This window comes from Mytilus galloprovincialis, chromosome 13 (assembly GCF_965363235.1).
Source record: "Mytilus galloprovincialis chromosome 13, xbMytGall1.hap1.1, whole genome shotgun sequence".
In the NCBI taxonomy this organism is placed as follows: domain Eukaryota; kingdom Metazoa; phylum Mollusca; class Bivalvia; order Mytilida; family Mytilidae; genus Mytilus; species Mytilus galloprovincialis.
Window position 1 is genome coordinate 28155624 of NC_134850.1, and position 20675 is coordinate 28176298.

Genomic DNA, 20675 nt, shown 5'->3' on the forward strand with positions numbered 1-20675 from the left:
CCATTTTTTGTGTGTGACACTATTCTAATAGTGGTACATAATTTAAAAACTGTCTCCTTTCTGTGTGTATTTAATTAACGAAGAATGATAAAAAAAGAAAAGAATATTATTGAAGTTTTTTTTATCGGATATGTTGTTCCGTGTGTCGTAACTATAATCCCGTTCCCTTTCCACAAAGGTGGCCTACCTAATTAGACTATTTATCGGGTTTTCAATAACATGAGCAACACGAAGTATGCCACATGTGGTGCAGGATCTGCTTACCCTTCCGGAGCACCCGAGATCACATCCAGTGTTTGGTTGGGTTCTAGTTGCTAAGTCTTAAGTTTTCTATGGTTCATCTTGTGTACTATTGTTTGTTTGTCTGTCTTTTTCTTTTTTAGACATGGCGCTGTCAGTTAATTTTCGATCTATGAGGTTGAATTAATGTCCCTCTGGGATCTTTCGCTCATCTTTTTTAACACCAGTACATGTATTATACATTTTGAGTAAATCAGTACTAGATAGTAATAGCATAGTTAAAGTCATGGATGATATACTGGTTGTTGTTAATTATGCGGAATATGATGTTTTATAATACACACATGTACAGAGGGATACACATTTACCATGATTGAGTTCGGTAATTCTATAATACTTTTTAAATTTCTTCTATGTTTTTAAAATGTATGAATCCACTGGTAGCAAATCTTATTTGAATCGGTGGCACCATCTTATCATTACTATTCACCTACAAATAAATACATTTGTAAATCATTCATCATTTCCATGTTCTGTCACCTGAAGGCCTCCATATTTATGACATCTATTTTTATCGACATTGTTTTGAAATGGAGAGATCACATGAGATATTCATTCTGCTATGGCTTGTAAATATAACTGTAGGGTGAGATTTTCATCAAGTTTATCAATTAATATTCCTTTGTTATCACTTGTTTTCAATGTGCATGTTATATTTTCAAAATTCAGTCGTTATGGGTTAATATCTACATTGTTTTGATTTGTGAACTTTGTCAACAAAGAACTGGTGATATGTATGGCAGGCCATGAGTATCACGAATTAGGGATCTGTAAAAGATGAAAGCTGCAAAATAATTGGATTTATGAAGAAAAAATGTATTTGCATACAATGAACATATTAAGATCTATTTCATGTTGTTCTTTAGTAACAAATTTTCAAATGATTATTATTATACACAATTTAATTCAGAAAAGAGAGTCAATTTTGGATGTTCAAGATAATTGATTATAAACCGGCGATGATTATATACTTGTATTACTTTTTTGGTGATACATTTACGAGGGTCTGAAAGGGGTTTACAGAATAAAGAATAATAGGCCAACACTAAAGAATATGGGCCAAATAAACATAGAAAATAGATTAATGGAGTTTATAGAGAGTTGCGAGCAAAACATAAAGAAAAAGAAAAATTTAGTAAATGCAGATTTAAAGATCCCCTATCCTGACCCTTATGTATGATCGGTTATGGTTTACTTTATACATGTTTGTAGTTATTCGGAAATTTATATATTGATTCCAAGAGATGACTTGAGACTCGTCAAAGAGAGGGACGAAAGATACCAGAGGGACATGCAGTCAAACTCACAAATCGAAAACAAACCGACAACTCCATGGCTAAAAATGAAAAAGACAAACAGACAAACAATCATGACAATAGCACACATGTAATTTCTCCAGGTCACAGTGGCACTCATAGCAACTAAGTTTTGTCAATAACTTGGTTTATATAAGGTTAATTAGTGTGAATGTGTATTCATGTGTTTTTTTTTGTTTAATTGTACTTTAATCATTCTAATCATTTTCTGTGCTTTATTTTGTAATTCATTCAATTGTATAGCTCAAATTTCGGGCACCATGATTGGTTAATAAAAAATTATCTTATCTTATCTTATGGCACAACATAGAAAACTAAAGAATAAGCAACACGAACCCCACCAAAAACTAGGGTGGATCTCAGGTGCTCCGGAAGGGTAAGCAGATCATGCTCCACATGTGGCACCCGTCGTGTTGCTTATGTGATAACAAATCCGGTAAATAGTCTAATTTGGTAGGTCACATTCATGAAAGGGAAGGGGATCGTAGTTACGACGTAAGGAACATATCCGATATCATTTGTGAAACGGTTATTCCATAACGGTCAACCAACTCGTGATGGCGTCCGTAAAATTTACGAAGGGATGATTTCAACTTCACCATTTGGAACTGTTGGTTTAATAGCTTCCTTGTGAGCAACAACCCTCTATCAAGAAAATCATGATAGGAAATACAAGCACGGGAATATCGTATCAATTGGGAGATATATACCCCGTATGCAGGTGCTGCTGGAATGTTGCTACTTAGAAATGGAAAGTTCACAATTGGAAAGCTGGAATAAGAAAGATACCGCCAGGCTTAAATATTGTCATGTGTGATCATGGTGACACGCGTTTTGTCTACCTACGACTTATCAGTGTAGATGGACTAAAAAGTTGGAAGTCTAATTAATGAAAGAGTTAAAGAGCATTACAAGCAAAAAACGTCCGAAAAAGTGTGTCAAATACAGCTGCAACGTATGCATAGGGTAGACAAACCTGTGTGTGAATTAAAAGGAAGAAAAAAAAATCATCAACAGAATGTTTAAAAAAAAAAGATTATATCATGTTATGATTGACTCGTGGTAAGGGAGCTACAATGTACCATTTGATTTTAGGGGTGTTCGGATGAAATTTGAAAAAAAAAAATCAGTACAGGAATTTTGCGTTAAAAAAACTAGCCCCCCCCCCTAACCATGATAACAATCACATGGCAGCTCCCTAATACACATATGTACCACTGTACCATAAAAGTCTGACCTATACCAAACGTGTGTGTTTGTGTGTGTGTAAGGGCTCCAAACAATATTCCAATATGTGCGTAGTAAGACTACCAATTACGTTACGTCTGTCTGTCTGTCTGTCTGTCTGACTTTTCTTCGTGCTTGAAGATATTGATTTGATATTTGATATTTGGTATATTGTTTCATCATGACAAGTTACAAAGTTCGGGCTAATGAGTTTGTGCAGAGTTAGTATAGTCCTTGGAAAGTTCACTCAAATTATCAGTTTTCCGCACTTTTTTGTTCATGCTTGTTATAAAATATACTGATCCTGCGATGTAAGTAGGAATTAGTTTAGTCTAGAGTTCGGATACAATATAATCATATAAATGATATTTCATGTCAACAAAAAATGCTGACTATATTGGGATGGTGATACTGTCGGGTCATTCGGCAATCCTCGGTAGAATCCGCTACTCTTCTTGTTAGATGAGGGTACGGAATCGGCCGAGTTGAGACGAATGACTGTCGGGTACGAATTTTTCACTAGCAGTCAAAATCACTTGCTTAGAACGCTTATGCAATTCGGTGTCAGTATGGTATATTAAAATTTGAGCTCAATTCAACGGTATTTCAGCTACAATATTTAGTTTCCTCTGCATACGATTAGGCACACAATGATGAGTACAATTAGACATCGACGCCGAACACGTCACACGATTTACAGTAAAAGCAACCAAGGTAGTGTGTAGAAACCCAGCTGCCAATCACAAGAACACCGTTTTAAACGGTTTGATTTGTGTTTATATATGACAAACATGATTGACTTGTTCAGGTTTAGCATTGTTTTGATATCTAACCAAACACACTGATATAATAAGTGCTGGTAGTTATTTGTCTTTACGCTTACAGATATATGGTTATATGAGTTACTATCAGATTAATTCATTAACTGTGTTTTTATTAACACGTGAATACCACTAGTGTGGAACTAGTAGCTGCTTTGTACATGAGGTTCAATAAAGCGACTATTACACCGAGAATAGCTCACCATGATCAGCTTACGACTTCAGAATTTAAGCATACATTTTATCTTAACATCAAATCTTGGAATAGTTTAACACCAAGTTTAGGTCTCTGTATGCAGAAAATAAAAATTACATACTTAAATAAGTATACTAAACCAACTAAGTTATTCCTGCTGCTTACGCTAATACTTGCAAATGACATACATGCTAATCCAGGTCCAACACGCAATCCGTGTGGTATATGTAAAAAACCTGTGGCCATAAACCATAGATCAATACAATGTGATGAATGCAACTTTTGGGTACACATTAAATGTGGCGGTATCACACCGAAAATGTATAACTCATTCATGAACAAAAAAAAAAGTATTCTCATGGGAATGTCCATCTTGTTCCACAATAAACCTGTCAGATACATCAGGGCAAATAAAAGATGATCTTGTCCAACAAAATTCTTTTAACGAATTGGGAAATATATCTGAATCAGAAATACAAAGTCAAATTGAAACATCACTTGACTCAGCAGAAATACATGACTCATCAACAAGGCGAAGAAATAACATCCGAATCATGACAGTCAATTGTAGAAGCTTGAGAAGTCAGCAAAAAAGAAACGAATTTACCACACTTATAGATACACATGAACCCCATATAATACATGCAACCGAAACACACCTTGATAAAACCATCTCAAATGCAGAACTCATTGATACAAATATTTATGAAGTATACAGAAAAGATCGTATATTTGGAGTAGGGCATGAAGGTGGAGGGGTATTAAACTTGGTAAGAAAAGATCTATTATCTACAGCTGAAATCACACTAGACACCGATTGTGAAATATGCTGGAATAAGATTGAGATAAAAGGAAGTAAACCACTTTATACAGGCTGCTATTACCGACCACCAGACAATAATATAGCATCCATTGAAAGCTTAAATACATCGTTAACCAGGCTAACACATTCAAATAATCTACCAAATCTAGTACTAACTGGTGATTTCAACATGCCAGACATAAAATGGGAAATAGACGAAGATAACAACTTTCAAATAAAGAAACCACACAACTATAGTATGGAAACCAATAACAAGTTTATAGAAGCACTTGAAGAAAACTGTCTAACACAAATAGTAAAAGAACCAACACGTCAAGATAACATATTAGACCTTGTACTAACAACAAATCCAACAAGCATTGAAAGTATATCAGTCCAAGATGGAATGAGTGACCATAGCATAGTCATCACTGACATAAATTTAAAGGCAAAAACAAAAAAGCAAGTACCAAGGAAAGTATATATTTACAAAAAGGGCAACATGAACGGAATAAATGAACAACTAGATAAAGAGCTGAATAATTTTATACAAAAAGCAAATACAAGTACCATACAAGAATGCTGGAATGATTTTAAAGATATATTGTCCCAGGCTATAATATCAAACATCCCAACTAAAATATTGTCAACCAGATGGAATGTACCTTGGATCAATCGAGAGATCAAAACAATGATCAGAAAAAAACAAAGGGTTTACAACAAGGCAAAACGTACCAATAATGAAAAACACTGGGAAGAATTTAAGCTCCTAAGAAAAACAGTAAAAACTAAATTAGAAGAGGCACATCAAAACTACATATCTAAACTATTGGAAGTAGACGAAGAGGGTGAGAGAAAAACACCTGTTGTTGGAAAAAAGTTTTGGCAATATGTTAAATCAAAGAAAAGAGACTCATGTGGAGTAGCACCACTTATTTCAAACGGAAAACTTATGGAAGACAGCAAAGGGAAAGCAGAAGCACTTAACCATCAATTTGTATCTGTTTTTACTGATGAAAATACATCAAGTCAACCAAAATTAAATGGCAGCCCATCGCCTGATATAGACCATCTAGAGATAACAGTAGAAGGAGTAAGAAAGTTACTTAGTAATGTCAATCCGAAAAAAGCAAATGGGCCAGATAACATACCGAACAGAGTCCTAAAGGAATGTGCCACAAGTATATCCCCATACATAACAACATTATTCAAGAAAACATATGATGAAGGGGCTGTCCCAAACGATTGGATTACAGCTATCATCACAGCACTTTTTAAAAAGGGAGACAAAAGCTTGCCAGTAAATTATAGACCTGTTTCATTGACGTCAGTAACATGCAAAATCATGGAACACATCATTTTCAAACACATTATGCAACATCTTGAAAAATATGACATATTAGTCGATTACCAACACGGCTTCAGACAGAAAAGATCATGCGAATCTCAATTAGTAACAACAATTGAAGATATCGCAAAACATCTAGATAAAAAAGAGCAAGTGGATATGCTAATATTAGATTTCAGCAAAGCATTTGATGTAGTGCCTCACATACGGCTTCTGCGGAAACTAGAGCACTATGGAATAAATAGCAAAATAATAGAGTGGGTAAAGGCCTGGCTCACACAACGACAGCAGTGTGTAGCAGTTGAAGGCGAAACATCTACAAATGCCTTTGTAAAATCAGGAGTACCCCAAGGTACAGTTTTAGGTCCATTGATGTTTCTTTTGTACATCAATGATATTGGGGATGACATCAAGTCAAAGTTGCGTCTCTTTGCAGATGACAGCCTATTATACCTAGCAATAGACTGCAAAGATGACTGTAACCAACTACAAAAAGATCTAGATAAATTGATTGACTGGGCATCTAAATGGCAGATGAAATTTAATGCTTCAAAATGTTATGTTCTAAGAATAACCAACAAGAAAAAACCTATATTACATAACTATCATATGCATGGCCAAGTTTTAGAAAATGTAAGCCAAAACCCATATTTAGGAGTTCAGTTTACCAACAATCTGAAATGGGATATACACATCAATAACATCACGGCAAAGGCAAATAAATCATTAGGCTTTCTGAGGAGAAACATCGGCAAATTCCCAGAAGAAATTAAGAAAAGAGCATATCAAGCCATTGTCAGACCAAACGTTGAATACGCAAGCAGTGCATGGGATCCATATCAAGAAAACCACATCAAACAGATAGAAATGGTGCAAAGAAGATCAGCACGTTTCATCAAACATCAATACAGCAGAGAACCGGGGTCAGTTACTAGTCTACTGAAGGAGCTAAAACTACCATCATTAGAAATAAGACGGAAAATAAAAAGGCTTTGCTTGTTTCACAAAGCTTTACATAAAAAGATAGCCATAAATATACCAGATTATGTAGAACAACAAGGCAGGACAACACGGCAATACCACCGAAGCAAATTTAGAAACCTTCAAACTTCAACAAACACCTACAAATACAGCTTCTTTCCACGTACCATCAAAGACTGGAATACTCTACCAATAAGACTGTTAAATATAGAAGATGCAGAGGCATTCAAGAACAGCCTCACATCTTATTTAACAGAGTAGTCACGCAACAAACATTTGATTTTAATTTCACATGTAAATACGTTTTTAATGAGCACCATATTGAATGACCAAATTAGTACTTGCGTGATGGGTCTTAGACCCTTTGCATTTCAACGATATAGATGTAGATGTAGATATGATTAAAGGTGACGGTTGGTTTTAGATGCCTTTTAAGTCAGAGTAATTATAGTTTTACCATTGAGAGAGAATTGTAACAATTTCGGTGCTGACGGTAACTGGTCCTCGGCATCTTCAAATCTCGTACGAAATCGGACGCCGTAAAAAGTAAATTTCTCAAAAATTTAGTTAATTTTAAATACTTACCAATTAAAATATTAAAGTATTTTTGGTAACCACTTTCCTTGTCAAAGGATAGATTTAAATGTTTTCACGTTAAGAAGATAAATGAAATATACTGACAAAAAGTGACGGTAACTGGTCCTCGACCAGTAATGTATATTGAAAACATGTGATCTGATGAAGGAATGAAAAAAAAACCAAATTGACATGAATTGCATCATTTATCTCGGTGTTGAAAGCAACATTGTTATAATTAAACGCATGAAATTGAAAATGAACTTCTTGAATATTTTTTTATACATGTAGAAAAAGGAGACATTATTTTGTTTTCCCTTCAGTCACAATTTATATTTTTTTCCAGCTTTCTTTACACTGAAGACGCAGATTTAGCAAAACAATTATTTCAGTAAGTTGAATACATTAGTGACACTGGCGACGAAATTCCGCTTTGCATTTCACCGTTTTAGAATCTAAAGCATTATGGGTAATATTTTCAAAAGCGTACCCACCAAAACGTTATGATTGGTTTAAAACGTAATAAACAGTACAAATTCAATCTTGAATGACGTAACGTTATTTCCATTTTGGTGTACGAACAATGAGATTCCCCATAGTCCTCTAGATTCTTAAAATGCTAATTGCATAAACATGTTTGGCACGTAGGTGTCCAATACCATCAATGCCATTATAATACTCCATTGGTAACGTCAAACTTATTGTTTTGGAGTGGGGGCTTAGGAGCGAGTCTGTAGTTCAAACAATTTACACAAATGTGTTCAAAGAATCAAATTCAAACAGTTTTTGTAATACATATACTCACAGTAAAATAAGGAAATATGTTGTGATTACCAATAAGACACTTTACAGTACCCTCAATGATGCGAATGAAGCCTTCTCTTTTCCTATGAGTTTATTTAGCTTAGCATCCTTGCACATGAACTCTTATAGAATCAGTTATTTACATTTACTATGGATTTCAAACTCCAGTTTGTTAACTTTGTAAACATTATGGTTTGGATGGAGAGTTGCTTGAACTTGTCTGAACTTGTCTCATTGACACTCATACCACATCTTCTTACATATAATATATGGAGCTACATTAGCCGCATTTCTCTAAATCCGCTTCAATTACATATAAGCGATTGTAGATAGATATAGGAAGATGTGGTGCGAGTGCCAATGAGACAACTCTCCATACATCCAAGTAACAATTTAAAAAAGTAAATCATTATAGGTCAAGGTACGGCCTTCAACACAGAGTCTTGGCTCACACCAAACAGCAAGCTATAAAGGGCCCCAACAAATACAAGTGTAAAACCATTCAAACGGGAATATAAACTGCATAAAAAAAATATATTTGATTCAAAATAATTTTTGAAGATAAATATAATAATGATGATTTTTAAGGACATGGAAACTGGAGAACGGTAAAGAATATAATGGAGTCAACGAAGAGCAGAAGAGATTTGATGTATTTTATGATAACATAAAGACCATCAATAAATATAACAAAATGTACCAGTAAGTATTTTAACAATTAGCTTCTTATTTGCCTTGAGATATCTGAAGACAAAGGCGCTGAACGATTTGTATTTGTTTCAATTACAACTCGCTTTGTCAAAACATCAGGGCATTTTACGATTTTTCCCATACCTTTGTTGCTTTTTGATGGTCCGCAACTCGAAAGGAGGGTAGTATACATACATTGTAACCTGTTATGACTTCACGGTTCAGCTAACAAGCAAGCTAACCAAAGATTCGACGTTTAACTACACACTCAATGAATTCTGCTGTAATGTATTCACCTATTCCCATAATATTAAAAAGTCTTTCAGTGCCACATATTTAAGGATTGCTGTTGAGACAATGTTGCAAATTCATACGGTGTCTTCAACCTATGCCAACATTTGAAAAATATATATTCAACCTATGCCTACAAACAAAATACAATAGGTGTTGTTATAACAATGAATTATTGATTACCTGTTAAATACAGTCAGTATTTTAAAGCATTGAATCTTACTACTTCTGAATAAAACAACACCAGTCAAGTACAGTACCGATTATAAATTATGATGATATATGAAAAAAAAAAAATTTAAAAAATATTACAATAAAACACAATTTTGGTAAAATACTTTCAACATTCTGTTATTCTAGACGTGCAATTCAAAAAAATATTTGAGTAAATGAATAAAAAATAAAAAAAAATAAAAAGAATTGGATTAGAGAAATTATTATTTAGGATTTTTTTTTATATACAAGATTTGCCCGTTTATTACTTGTTGCTGAGTAACCAAGCTAAACAGTGTATTTAGGATGTACTTACACTAGGTGAGCTTTTTGAATTTTTGTCAGATATTCGTTCCCTTGCCTTTTCCCCTACGTTACAGGATAAAATATTTTACTCGATAACATCCATTTTCTTTTTATATAAGTCTTCAGTATATAGCTCATGAAAAGTTATTTACTAAGATTTAAGCAGATTCTAGATTTTTTTCTTTCTGATTTGAAACCAATATAATACCAATGCAAATATTAGAAAAATGTCTGCATTAGCATTTTCTGCCCTTTAAAAAAAATGATATATTTCAAAAAGGAGTTTCATACCCTATCACTATTTTTTAGCTTATTTCGTCCCTTAGCCAATGCTCTTCTGACTTAAATTTTAAATTCTTGATTTTTCTTTGAATTTCACCTATAAAGTACATTCTTAAATTTAAATATATATATATCTAAATTTAAATTTTTATTTCATTCTGATATCAGTATTTACGAAATATGTGTACTTGTAGAATAGAATAAATGGAAAGGTAGAATAAAGCACTTTTCTAATAAGTAAAATAAAAATATACAAAATACAATTATTTCATAAATACTGAACTGTGAAAAAATACACTTTTCAATGTGAAGCAGGTTTTAAATAGATCTATATTCATTAATTCCATGCATTTGATGTGATTCTACTTTTAGAAAATATCATCAAATATTTTCATCATATATTGTATTACATTCACATGATAATGGTATATTCTGAACATGCATGAAATAGTTGCCACTGGTCATTAAGCAACCGGCAATCATCAATTGTTTTGTTATGTTAATTTCTAATACATAAGAGATCAGCAACATATAGCGTTGCCTTTATTTTGACTATTAGTTCAAGTAACACAAATAGTCTTGTGCACACTTAACGCCAATTTTAAACTGGTTGTAAATTGATTGGCTTCTAATTATTTTTTGTTTTTATAACACTTAATCTGTTATATTTTATTCAACCTATGCCAACATACTTTCATACAATTTTATACCTAAATTTCAAAATGTTAGCATAGGTTGAATGAACCATTCATACATGTTTTGAAAATATATCCATCTTTTTAACTAAATTTAATGAATCGAATTCTGTAAAAGACTATTATATCGATTCTTTCGTAGAATATTGAAATAGCATATATTTTTATATTGCTAAATTTAGCTATTTGACCATTTTTTTGTAGGCCACAGACAACTTTTGCCTTGAATAAGTTTGCTGACATGTCTCCATCCGAATTTCACAGGAAAATCCTGATGTCCGACCGTAAACCTCCAACGTTTGAAAGCGACAGGTACATGTACATGTTAACACGTAAAGATAATTAGGCAGATTTGTCTGATCTTAGATTTTAGGTGCACTAACTGATATTTAACGAGAATAGTATAAAATGTAACTTTTTCTGCATTTTTAATAATTAATTGAAATGAATCTACGAAAAGACAATTGGTTCGAACTTTTTTCAAAGAATGGTAAGTAAACGCATTTCAGAAACATATTTAATTTAAAAATTATTTGATCTATATTTTAAACATCTATAATTATAATAATTAAGCTTTATAATTTAGATATATCAAAGGTGAAAAGGGATTTTATCTGCCTGATTCATTTGACTGGGTTCCTAAGAATGTGGTGACATCCGTCAAGAACCAGGGTAAGAATATATTAACAAGCTATATCAGATGTTGCTATCCAAAAAATAATAAAGTAAAAAGTGCATGCGCTTGTTAACCACTACGACGAATTTAAAATGGATATCCCTCGTTTCCTTGCCTGAAAATAATGATGTGAAACTCGTCATAGATACGAGGATTTACATTTTTCTATACACGCTTGGTCTACACAAAGACTACACAAGAATCATCAGTTGAACTCGAATCAAGTAACGATTTCACAAAACACTCATGTGTAAACCAGTACACAGTCCAAGATGTAATACCACCATTGAGTATCCCTTATTATCTGTCAAATTTGCACTCTTTGGAATAAAGAAATACTTGGCATGGGTACAATTTTACACTGTGCAGTACTACATGTATATTCAAAATTTTATCAAATGTTCATTGCACATATGGAATTTAACTAATCAAATTGTCTCCCTTTTTTATCCTGTATACAAGCTTTTAGTAACAATACAACCCCAAGTATTCAAAATATTGGATAGAACAACCAAATAAAAAATTAATGATGCTTTGTGTCTAGCGTATATACTAAATTTAGTCCTGGTATCTAGGATGAGTTTACTTGCAACACCCAATATATATGTTTATCACTATGAAATATTTTACTGCAATAAAATGTACTGGGATTAATTATCTACAACTGTCAAATTCAATTATTTTCGACCCTTTTTCATATACAACCGGATGTGATGTGCTATGATTTAGTGGTATTACACCTACCAATACAGTTTCAAAATTACAAACAAAAGGATTTTTATAAACAAATTTCATACAGAAGAAAATTGTAATAAAAAACTAAAATTTCGTGATGTATTTTAGGGGCAGCTGGATCTTGCTGGGCATTTAGGTATGTTTTTATGGTTACTTTATGTTCCAAATTTACACAAATAACATAAGCGGTACCTGTTTTACTGCACCAAATGAGATGGTCGCTTCAGTGATGCTCGAATCAACATATTTGAAAACCCAAAGCTTAACAAATTAAGAGCTTTTTATCAATGGAAATGGAAAAAAAAATAAAGCCAAAGTCGGACAAAGAATCATAGCTTGTATAATGGAGACATATTCCTTAAATAAATTAATCAAATTCAATGACATTTTTTTTGAATTTTGATAAATGAGAAGTGCACAAGATAAAATGTATACTATTATATACATTTGTAAAGTTTGGCACATATAAAGAACAGTGTATAAACTTAACACAACTATCAGTATTTATTGTATTTATTTGCTTTAACTTTAATTATAGCACGATTGAAAACATAGAGGGACAGTGGGCTTTGTCAGGACAGCCGCTAGTAAATTTATCAGTTGAGCAAGTTGTTGATTGTGATGGATTTGAAGATGTTACCAGGTAAATTAAGATTTTTTTTTATACAATTCATTGGTTTGTTTTATTAGTAAAACATGCAACTGTAGTATACCACTGTTCAATAAACATAATTCTATAAAGCAAAACAAACCCTGGTACAATTATAACTAAAACCGACCGAAGCATACCAATTTTGGGAGGAAAACAATACAACAACAGAACATGCATAGAAACAGATTACAGATAACAACTGCCATATTCCTGACATGGTTTTAGTCATTTTAAGAACAATATTTGGGGTTAAACCTGGTTTTATGACTAGCCAAGTAATCGGAATGTATAGTTGTATTACAATCTTAAATAACAGTACAGGTATTTCTTGATAAAATCATATAGGTTGATAGATTTTTTTTCCACAATTTTTCATAGATAATGTATGTTTGTGAAATGTAATATTTGTAGAAGTTGGGCGTAAATAACACTTCAGTTGGGTTCTATTGGTCTATTATAGTAATCTCAAATAAACACCCTGTAACATATAAAACCCACAATAAGACACAATACATACTCTGTTCAAAGTCATAAATCGATTGAGAGAAAACAAATTCAGGTTACATACTAAAACAGAGGAGAACATATCTAGTATACCTCTGTTCAAAGTCATAAATCGATTGAGAGAAAACAAATTCAGGTTACAAACTAAAACAGAGGAGAACATATCAACTGTAAGAGTAAAACAACGAAACAATAGAAATAAAGGCAACAGTAGTATACTGCTGTTCAAAACTTATAAACACTGTACTACTACAAAATCAAACAGACACAGACTTAGTTACTGACTATTTCAATTTGATAACAACTAAAATATTCCTGACTTGGTACAGGACATTTTAAGAAAACAAATGGAGGATTGATCTATTTTGCATATTATAATGTTATGAAACTGTCACAGCTACTAAGACTGTAATAATAATTTGACTATGTTTGAGTGATTTATAAGAAAATGTCAACAACATTCCTATACCAAAATGACAACCGTATCCTTATGAATTATTAAATTCGTTGCGTTGTAGAAAGAATGCTGATTGTGGAGTGTTTGGTGGATGGCCTTACCTTGCTTACCAATATATAATGAAAACAGTATGTATTTTATATAATATCTAACCATTATCAATAGAATTATTTCATACTTGTTCATTACATGACAGAGATTTATGTCATGTGTTTTCTAATCTTTTTTAGTCTTGTACACGATTGAGAACACCATAAAGTGTGTATTCTTGTTTTTATTTCAAGAAAGCACCAACTACATTTGTCTTCTTTCATCAAGTAAATCATGTGTTAGTATCGCTACCATAATCTTTCAATTTACAAACAATTAGTATTGCAACTGAGAGTCAGACTTTTATATGTTGCACTTTTTTTTAAAAGCATGAGAAACACGAAGGATGCCACACGTGTATCACGATCTGCTTACCCTTCCGAAGTACCTGAGATCATCCCAGTTTTTGGTTTGGCTCTTGTTGATCAGTCTTTTATTTTCTATGTTGAGTTTTGTGTACTATTGTCTGTCTTTTTCTCTTTTTCTCTTTTAGCCCTAGCGTTGTCAGTATGTTTTCAACTTTTTGAGTTTGAATGTCATTCTGGTATCTTTATATCTATATAATATCACAATGACAGGCATTTGTCTATGTATTTTGACGTTGTGTTTCCGTTGTGTCGTTTTTTTTCTCTTATTTTTGAGTGTGAATTCACATTACTATAAGACGTGTCACGGTACTTATCTATCCCAGATTCATGTATTTGTTTTTAATGTTATATTTGTTGTTCTGATGGGATTTTGTCTAATGCTTATTCCGTTTCTCTCTCTCTGTGTGTGTGTGTGTGTGTTGCGTTTTGGTGTTGTGTCGTTGTTCTCCTCTTGTATTTAATGTGTTTCCCTCAGTTTTAGTTTGTTACCCCGATTTTGTTTTTTGTCCATGGATTTATGAGTTTTGAACAGCGGTATACTACTGTTGCCTTTATCTATGTGCATTAAAAAAAACTAAACAATAGCAAAACAAAATGTTTAAAGGGACGTAAACTGACAAAACATGACTATGCTGCTTTAAAAATATTGCAATGTGACTTTTTGCATTTCAAATTGCAAGATGAGTAAAAAGATACCACTTTGTTTGCTCTTCATTTCGAGTTGAGATGTACACAAAAACGTGTGTACAATAGATGTAAATTGTAAAATCAAGCATTTAAAAACAACAGGACAGTTTAGATTTATTTCAAATCACATCACTTTCTTTATGCATGAATTCAAATTAACACCTTCTAGTCCATATGTCAAATGTTTACCTAAATTATAAAACCCAATAAATTTACAAATAAGGCTGTCTTTCTATGCATGAAGTGTCAACTTTTTACAAAGAACAATTGTTTATGAAAAACATGTATGATCAATAAAGCACTGCAAGTGTAGAATTTTTCATGAACTATTTTGTAATACAGCTATTAATAAAACTATTGTTTTGTTGGCACAACATATAACCAGTATTAGTAATATGGCAAATATTGGAAGTCTTACACGATTTGTATTTGTTTTTTGTAGGGAGGTATAGAGTTGTCACGTGACTATGGATACTGTTGTGGTGATACAGACACAAAACACCAAGAAAACAATTGTTTATCATGTCCCCCACCAGGCTTTAATAGATTTGTATTTCTTTTTTGTAGGGAGGTTTAGAGTCGTCACGTGACTATGGGTACTGTAGTGGTGATACAGACACAAAACACCAAGAAAAAAAATGTTTGCCATGTCCCCCACCAGGCTTTAATAGATTTGTTTTTGTTTTTTGTAGGGAGGTTTAGAGTCGTCACGTGACTATGGATACTGTAGTGGTGATACAGACACAAAACACCAAGAAAACAATTATTTACCATGTCCCCCACCAGGCTTTAATAGATTTGTATTTCTTTTTTGTAGGGAGGTTTAGAGTCGTCACGTGACTATGGGTACTGTAGTGGTGATACAGACACAAAACACCAAGAAAACAATTGTTTGCCATGTCCCCCACCAGGTTTTAATAGTACACTGTGTGGTCCAGCCGTTCCTTATTGTAACATGTCTCAAAGCTGTGTGGCGAAACTTGATAAAACAAAATTTGTCAAGGGTTTGAAAATAGCGGATTGGAAAGCCATTGATAAGGTATTCTATTTGAAATTAAACATTCACAATGTAATAAATAAACTCATCATTGATATTACTCAATTTATTTCACTTGACTGGGCGGAGTTTAACCGTTTCGTTCATAATAAACCATTCCATCTATAGATAGGCGTTTTAGGATAAACTCATCAATGAAGTGTCCAGTTATTCTTTTGTTAATTCCTTTGATGGCACTGATAGGTGATTAGAAATCAGTAATAATTATAACGGCAATCATCCTTATCACACACATCTTCAAATAGACTGTCCTTATGCAAATTCAAACGTAAGCTCCACCCGATCAGTTGAAATGACATTGGTAATAACAGGATTGAAATTTTGAATTTGTGCCAGACATGATTTTGGCCTACAAAAGACTCATCAGAGAAATAAGTATTCTAACAAAAAGCAAGTATCATATTAAATTAAAAAAATTTATGTTGTGAACTTTATACCATTTGTATAATAGTATTTTTAAACACTTATTTCATTATAATTTTCATTGATTGAATTAATTTTTAGGCTTTGTAAAAAAAACTGTATGTTTCCATCTATCAACATGATCAACACAATTGGAATTTAATAAATAAATAAAGTAGTATACTGCTGTTCTAAATTCATAAATCGTTTGAGAAAAACTAAATCCGGGTTACAAACCAAAGCTGAGGGAAACACATCAAAAGGTACATTAAAAATTTACCTTGTTTTACATTTTTCAGAATGAGACAATTATTGCTGAGCAGTTAATGAAAATTGGACCACTATCCATTGCAATGAATGCTGATTGGTTAATGTTTTATCGTAGTGGAATATCTTCACCTTACTTCTGCAATCCAAAGAGTATTAATCATGGTAAGCTAGATTATTGTTTAAATGATGAACAGAAAAAGTTTTCTAAAATAAACGATTTACAGGTTAGTTTGGTCCACTGCTTTCAGAAATATATATTTTTAAAAAGTAGATTTTTGTTCCTGCAGATGTATTTGCTGCATGATCTTAGTTATTGTCATTAACAAATTATTAAATTGAGAAGGGAAATGAGGAATGTGTCAAAGAAACAACAACCTGACCAAAGAACATATAACAGCTGATAGTCTGTTTTCAATTTGATGCTAACTCAATTTTGTCAATATAACGGAACTATGAACAACTGAGAATAACTACTTTTGGAGGTTTGGCTTGCTATGAAATCAGGTGTAACCCAAAATAATTCCTGTACCAAGTCAGAACTATGACTGTTGTATTTCATTGTTTGATGTTGTCAGATTTGTTCTTTTTTTATCTTGGAATTTGATATTTTTGCAACTTTTTCTTAATTCTTAAGCTGACAAAGAAGTAAGGCATATTTGCCCAGTATGTGTTTCAGTCACATTGTCAAAATCGTTGACATGTATAATCCTACTCGAAGTAGAATTTAAGAGAGTCTATATCAAAAACTTTTTTTATATAGATTAACACATTTTCTCAACAATAGTAATTTAGTGATTTATGTTGCTAATCAAGTTATTCAAATGCAAATTTAGTACTTCATGTTTTATTTTATAATTTGTGTACCGAAATACAACTAACAGATTGAATTAATTTGTATCCGAAATACAATAAAATAAAACTATATCTCAAATAAAATATTGCTTATACATATTGGTCTCCTTCATAATATATTAATATTGGTTTAGCACTACTAAACATGTACCAAAATCTATTTTATTGCTGTTTCAGACTTACTTCAGCCGTTTACAATTTGGTGATCTCTTAAGTAATAACCCTATTTTTTTAAATAACCACGAGGAACCATGAAAGAACGAAAAAAAAACTGTTTTACTATAAATTTCAGTAAATATTAAAACACATTTTGGAAATGGCCCTGGGTTAAAATAACATTTGGAAAACACAAATATTTTAAACACTCTGTATAAATCATTTGAAAGTAACAAATTGAAAATGTCAGAGAGTGTCTATACTAATTTTAATTTTAAAACAAGGGTAGAATTTTAACAAAATATTGCACACCTTAACCATTATTGCTTTTCCGATCTTATATAATAGATATTAAAACATATTATTGTTACTTTTACTTTCAGCTGTGTTGTTAGTTGGTTTTGGCAAGGAAAAGACGCTATTTGGAGAAGAGCTTTATTGGAAAGTAAAAAATTCTTGGGGACCATCATGGGGCGAAAAAGGATATTTCAGGATTAAACGAAATGCAGGCACGTGTGGGATAAACACCCAGGTCACTACTGCATTGCTGATGAAGTGATATTGATTTTTTCTTTGATTTGGAATTATGATAGAAAGGTCTGCCATTTGTAATGGATATAAGGGCCATCACTTGTATTTATACAATAATTTTGTTGAATGATAAAGGGTTAAGAATAATCAATTGATTTTCAGACCGAAAAAACGGTAAATTACCCTTGTTAACTTATTTTAAGAGGAGATTTAGAAATATAAAATAGGGTTTGAGAATGACTGATAAGGTTAAAGGTAAGATGTGTAAATATGTTTGTTAACTATTCTTAAAGTTGTGTCTACTTAATTACATTTCTTGTGCCTTTTATTTTCTTAGTCTAGTGCATATGTTTAGTAAATTAACTTACGGGAGGGGTAGGTTAAATATCATTAACACTAATAAATTTCACCTTCTGGATGAATTTTTCACATAGATTATTTTGCAGAAATAGTAAAGTAGCCCTTTATGTATCGATTCGACCTTTTTAAACTGACAAAAGGGTTTACAATTACAACAAATGTATGTCTAAACAATTAGTTGCAATATTAAATGGACGTTAAAATATTTCACATGAATTTAAATTCAAAGCAAGAATGACTTTTGGTTGACAGACTCATGATTTGTATTTGGTTCACTGACAAATGGTTTTAAATATTATATATATATATATATATGGGCGTTTTTCAATAAAAACGTATTTTCTTGTCCTAGCCACTGATATTTTTTCTAGTATTTAAAGTAAACAAACTAGAATGTCTATAGGAGACATTTAAAATTGCAAAACATATGTGTGTTTAGAAGAAGTTTCGTAGGGGACAAAAGTCCCCTACGAAACAGTACACAAATTATGAAAATAATATCATTTTAAAGAATATTTAAGATTGCACTTTTTGTTTACAAACAGGTCTATTATAGAGGTATTCAAAATAACTCTTGAAATTAAATTTTAGACAAGTTGATTTTCCATTTTTTTTAGGTCTGAAATGTACGCTTTTATTGAAAAACGCCCATACATATTAAACTGACAAAAGGGTTTACAATTACAACAAATGTATGTCTAAACAATTAGTTGCAATATTAAATGGACGTTAAAATATTTCACATGAATTTAAATTCAAAGCAAGAATGACTTTTGGTTGACAGACTCATGATTTGTATTTGGTTCACTGACAAATGGTTTTAAATATTATATATATATATATATATGGGCGTTTTTCAATAAAAACGTATTTTCTTGTCCTAGCCACTGATATTTTTTCTAGTATTTAAAGTAAACAAACTAGAATGTCTATAGGAGACATTTAAAATTGCAAAACATATGTGTGTTTAGAAGAAGTTTCGTAGGGGACAAAAGTCCCCTACGAAACAGTACACAAATTATGAAAATAATATCATTTTAAAGAATATTTAAGATTGCACTTTTTGTTTACAAACAGGTGTATTATAGAGGTATTCAAAATAACTCTTGAAATTAAATTTTAGACAAGTTGATTTTCCATTTTTTTTAGGTCTGAAATGTACGCTTTTATTGAAAAACGCCCATACATATATAAAAGAGTATCTCGGGTCTCGGTGTCAAAGTAAAATAAAATCTTAAGTATTATGAAAACTAATTAGTATATATGAATTTTGTAGAAAGAAATTTAAAATTTCAATGCCTTCAATATACATATTCGTCGTAATGAATTGCTTTTTTACTAGAAATCATAACAATTGTGTAGGTTTTGATTATTGTCAAGGCTATAATTAACTTTGAAAAGATAAAAAAAGTGACAAATTAAAAATTCGGTTTACAATTTTCTATCTGAATGGTAATTCCATTGTATGTAACATATTTGTTTTGTTTGATCTTTTATGTAACTATTTCTACGTGTGTATGTGTGTGTGTGTATGTGTTCCTTTTTCGTAATAAAATATCTGGATCATATTTTTAGATGTTTTTTGTTTTTATAAAAATCAAAGAAATAAAATGAAACAAGATTGAAAATATAATATAAAAATGTGAAGCAAATTCAGCATCATACATCTTTTTTTCGCATTGGCTTAAGGTAAAAAGGGGGGGGTTGAGATCTCACGAAACATATTTAACCAACTGCATTTTTGCATCTGTGCAAAGTGAGAAACCTCTAGCTTGTGTAAGTCTTGTGTGTTTATAAGTTAAGTTCAGTTATATGTTTCGGAGTTAGGTATAGCGTCCGTGTCACTAAATGTTCATTATTATATCTGTGCCAGCTGAAGCCCGCCTCCTGATGAGGAGTTTTTTTCGATGCATTGTACAAAAAATGTAGACCAATTTGTGGCCTTGGGCTGTTTTCTGCGCTTTTGTCGGCTTGATATCTCTTTGACACATTACACTTTTGCATTCTCAATTCTATTTTTCCATGTGAAC

At 32.0% G+C, this 20675-nt stretch overlaps 1 protein-coding gene across 1 annotated transcript; it reads left to right on the forward strand.

Moving 5' to 3' along the window:
• The first annotated feature begins 762 nt into the window (after window positions 1-762).
• Window positions 763-18935, forward strand: LOC143057875 (cathepsin L-like). The gene is made up of 11 exons (XM_076231328.1): window positions 763-886; window positions 7914-7958; window positions 8960-9073; window positions 11053-11160; window positions 11435-11520; window positions 12368-12395; window positions 12798-12902; window positions 13934-14000; window positions 15835-16056; window positions 16776-16908; window positions 18138-18935. The coding sequence occupies exons 1-11, from the start codon at window positions 831-833 to the stop codon at window positions 18311-18313; spliced, it is 1140 nt and encodes a 379-aa protein (XP_076087443.1). The 5' UTR covers window positions 763-830; the 3' UTR covers window positions 18314-18935.
• The last annotated feature ends 1740 nt before the right edge of the window (window positions 18936-20675 follow it).

What these genes read in the sequence shown, in the direction of transcription:
- LOC143057875 (XM_076231328.1), top strand. Translation starts at nt 831, where the DNA reads ATGGAGAGATCACATGAGATATTCATTCTGCTATGGCTTGTAAATATA. An exon ending in AAATATAACAAAATGTACCA is followed by an intron (nt 9,074 to 11,052) that starts GTAAGTATTTTA and finishes ATTTTTTTGTAG; the next exon opens with GCCACAGACAACTTTTGCCT. An exon ending in ACCAATATATAATGAAAACA is followed by an intron (nt 14,001 to 15,834) that starts GTATGTATTTTA and finishes TCTTTTTTGTAG; the next exon opens with GGAGGTTTAGAGTCGTCACG.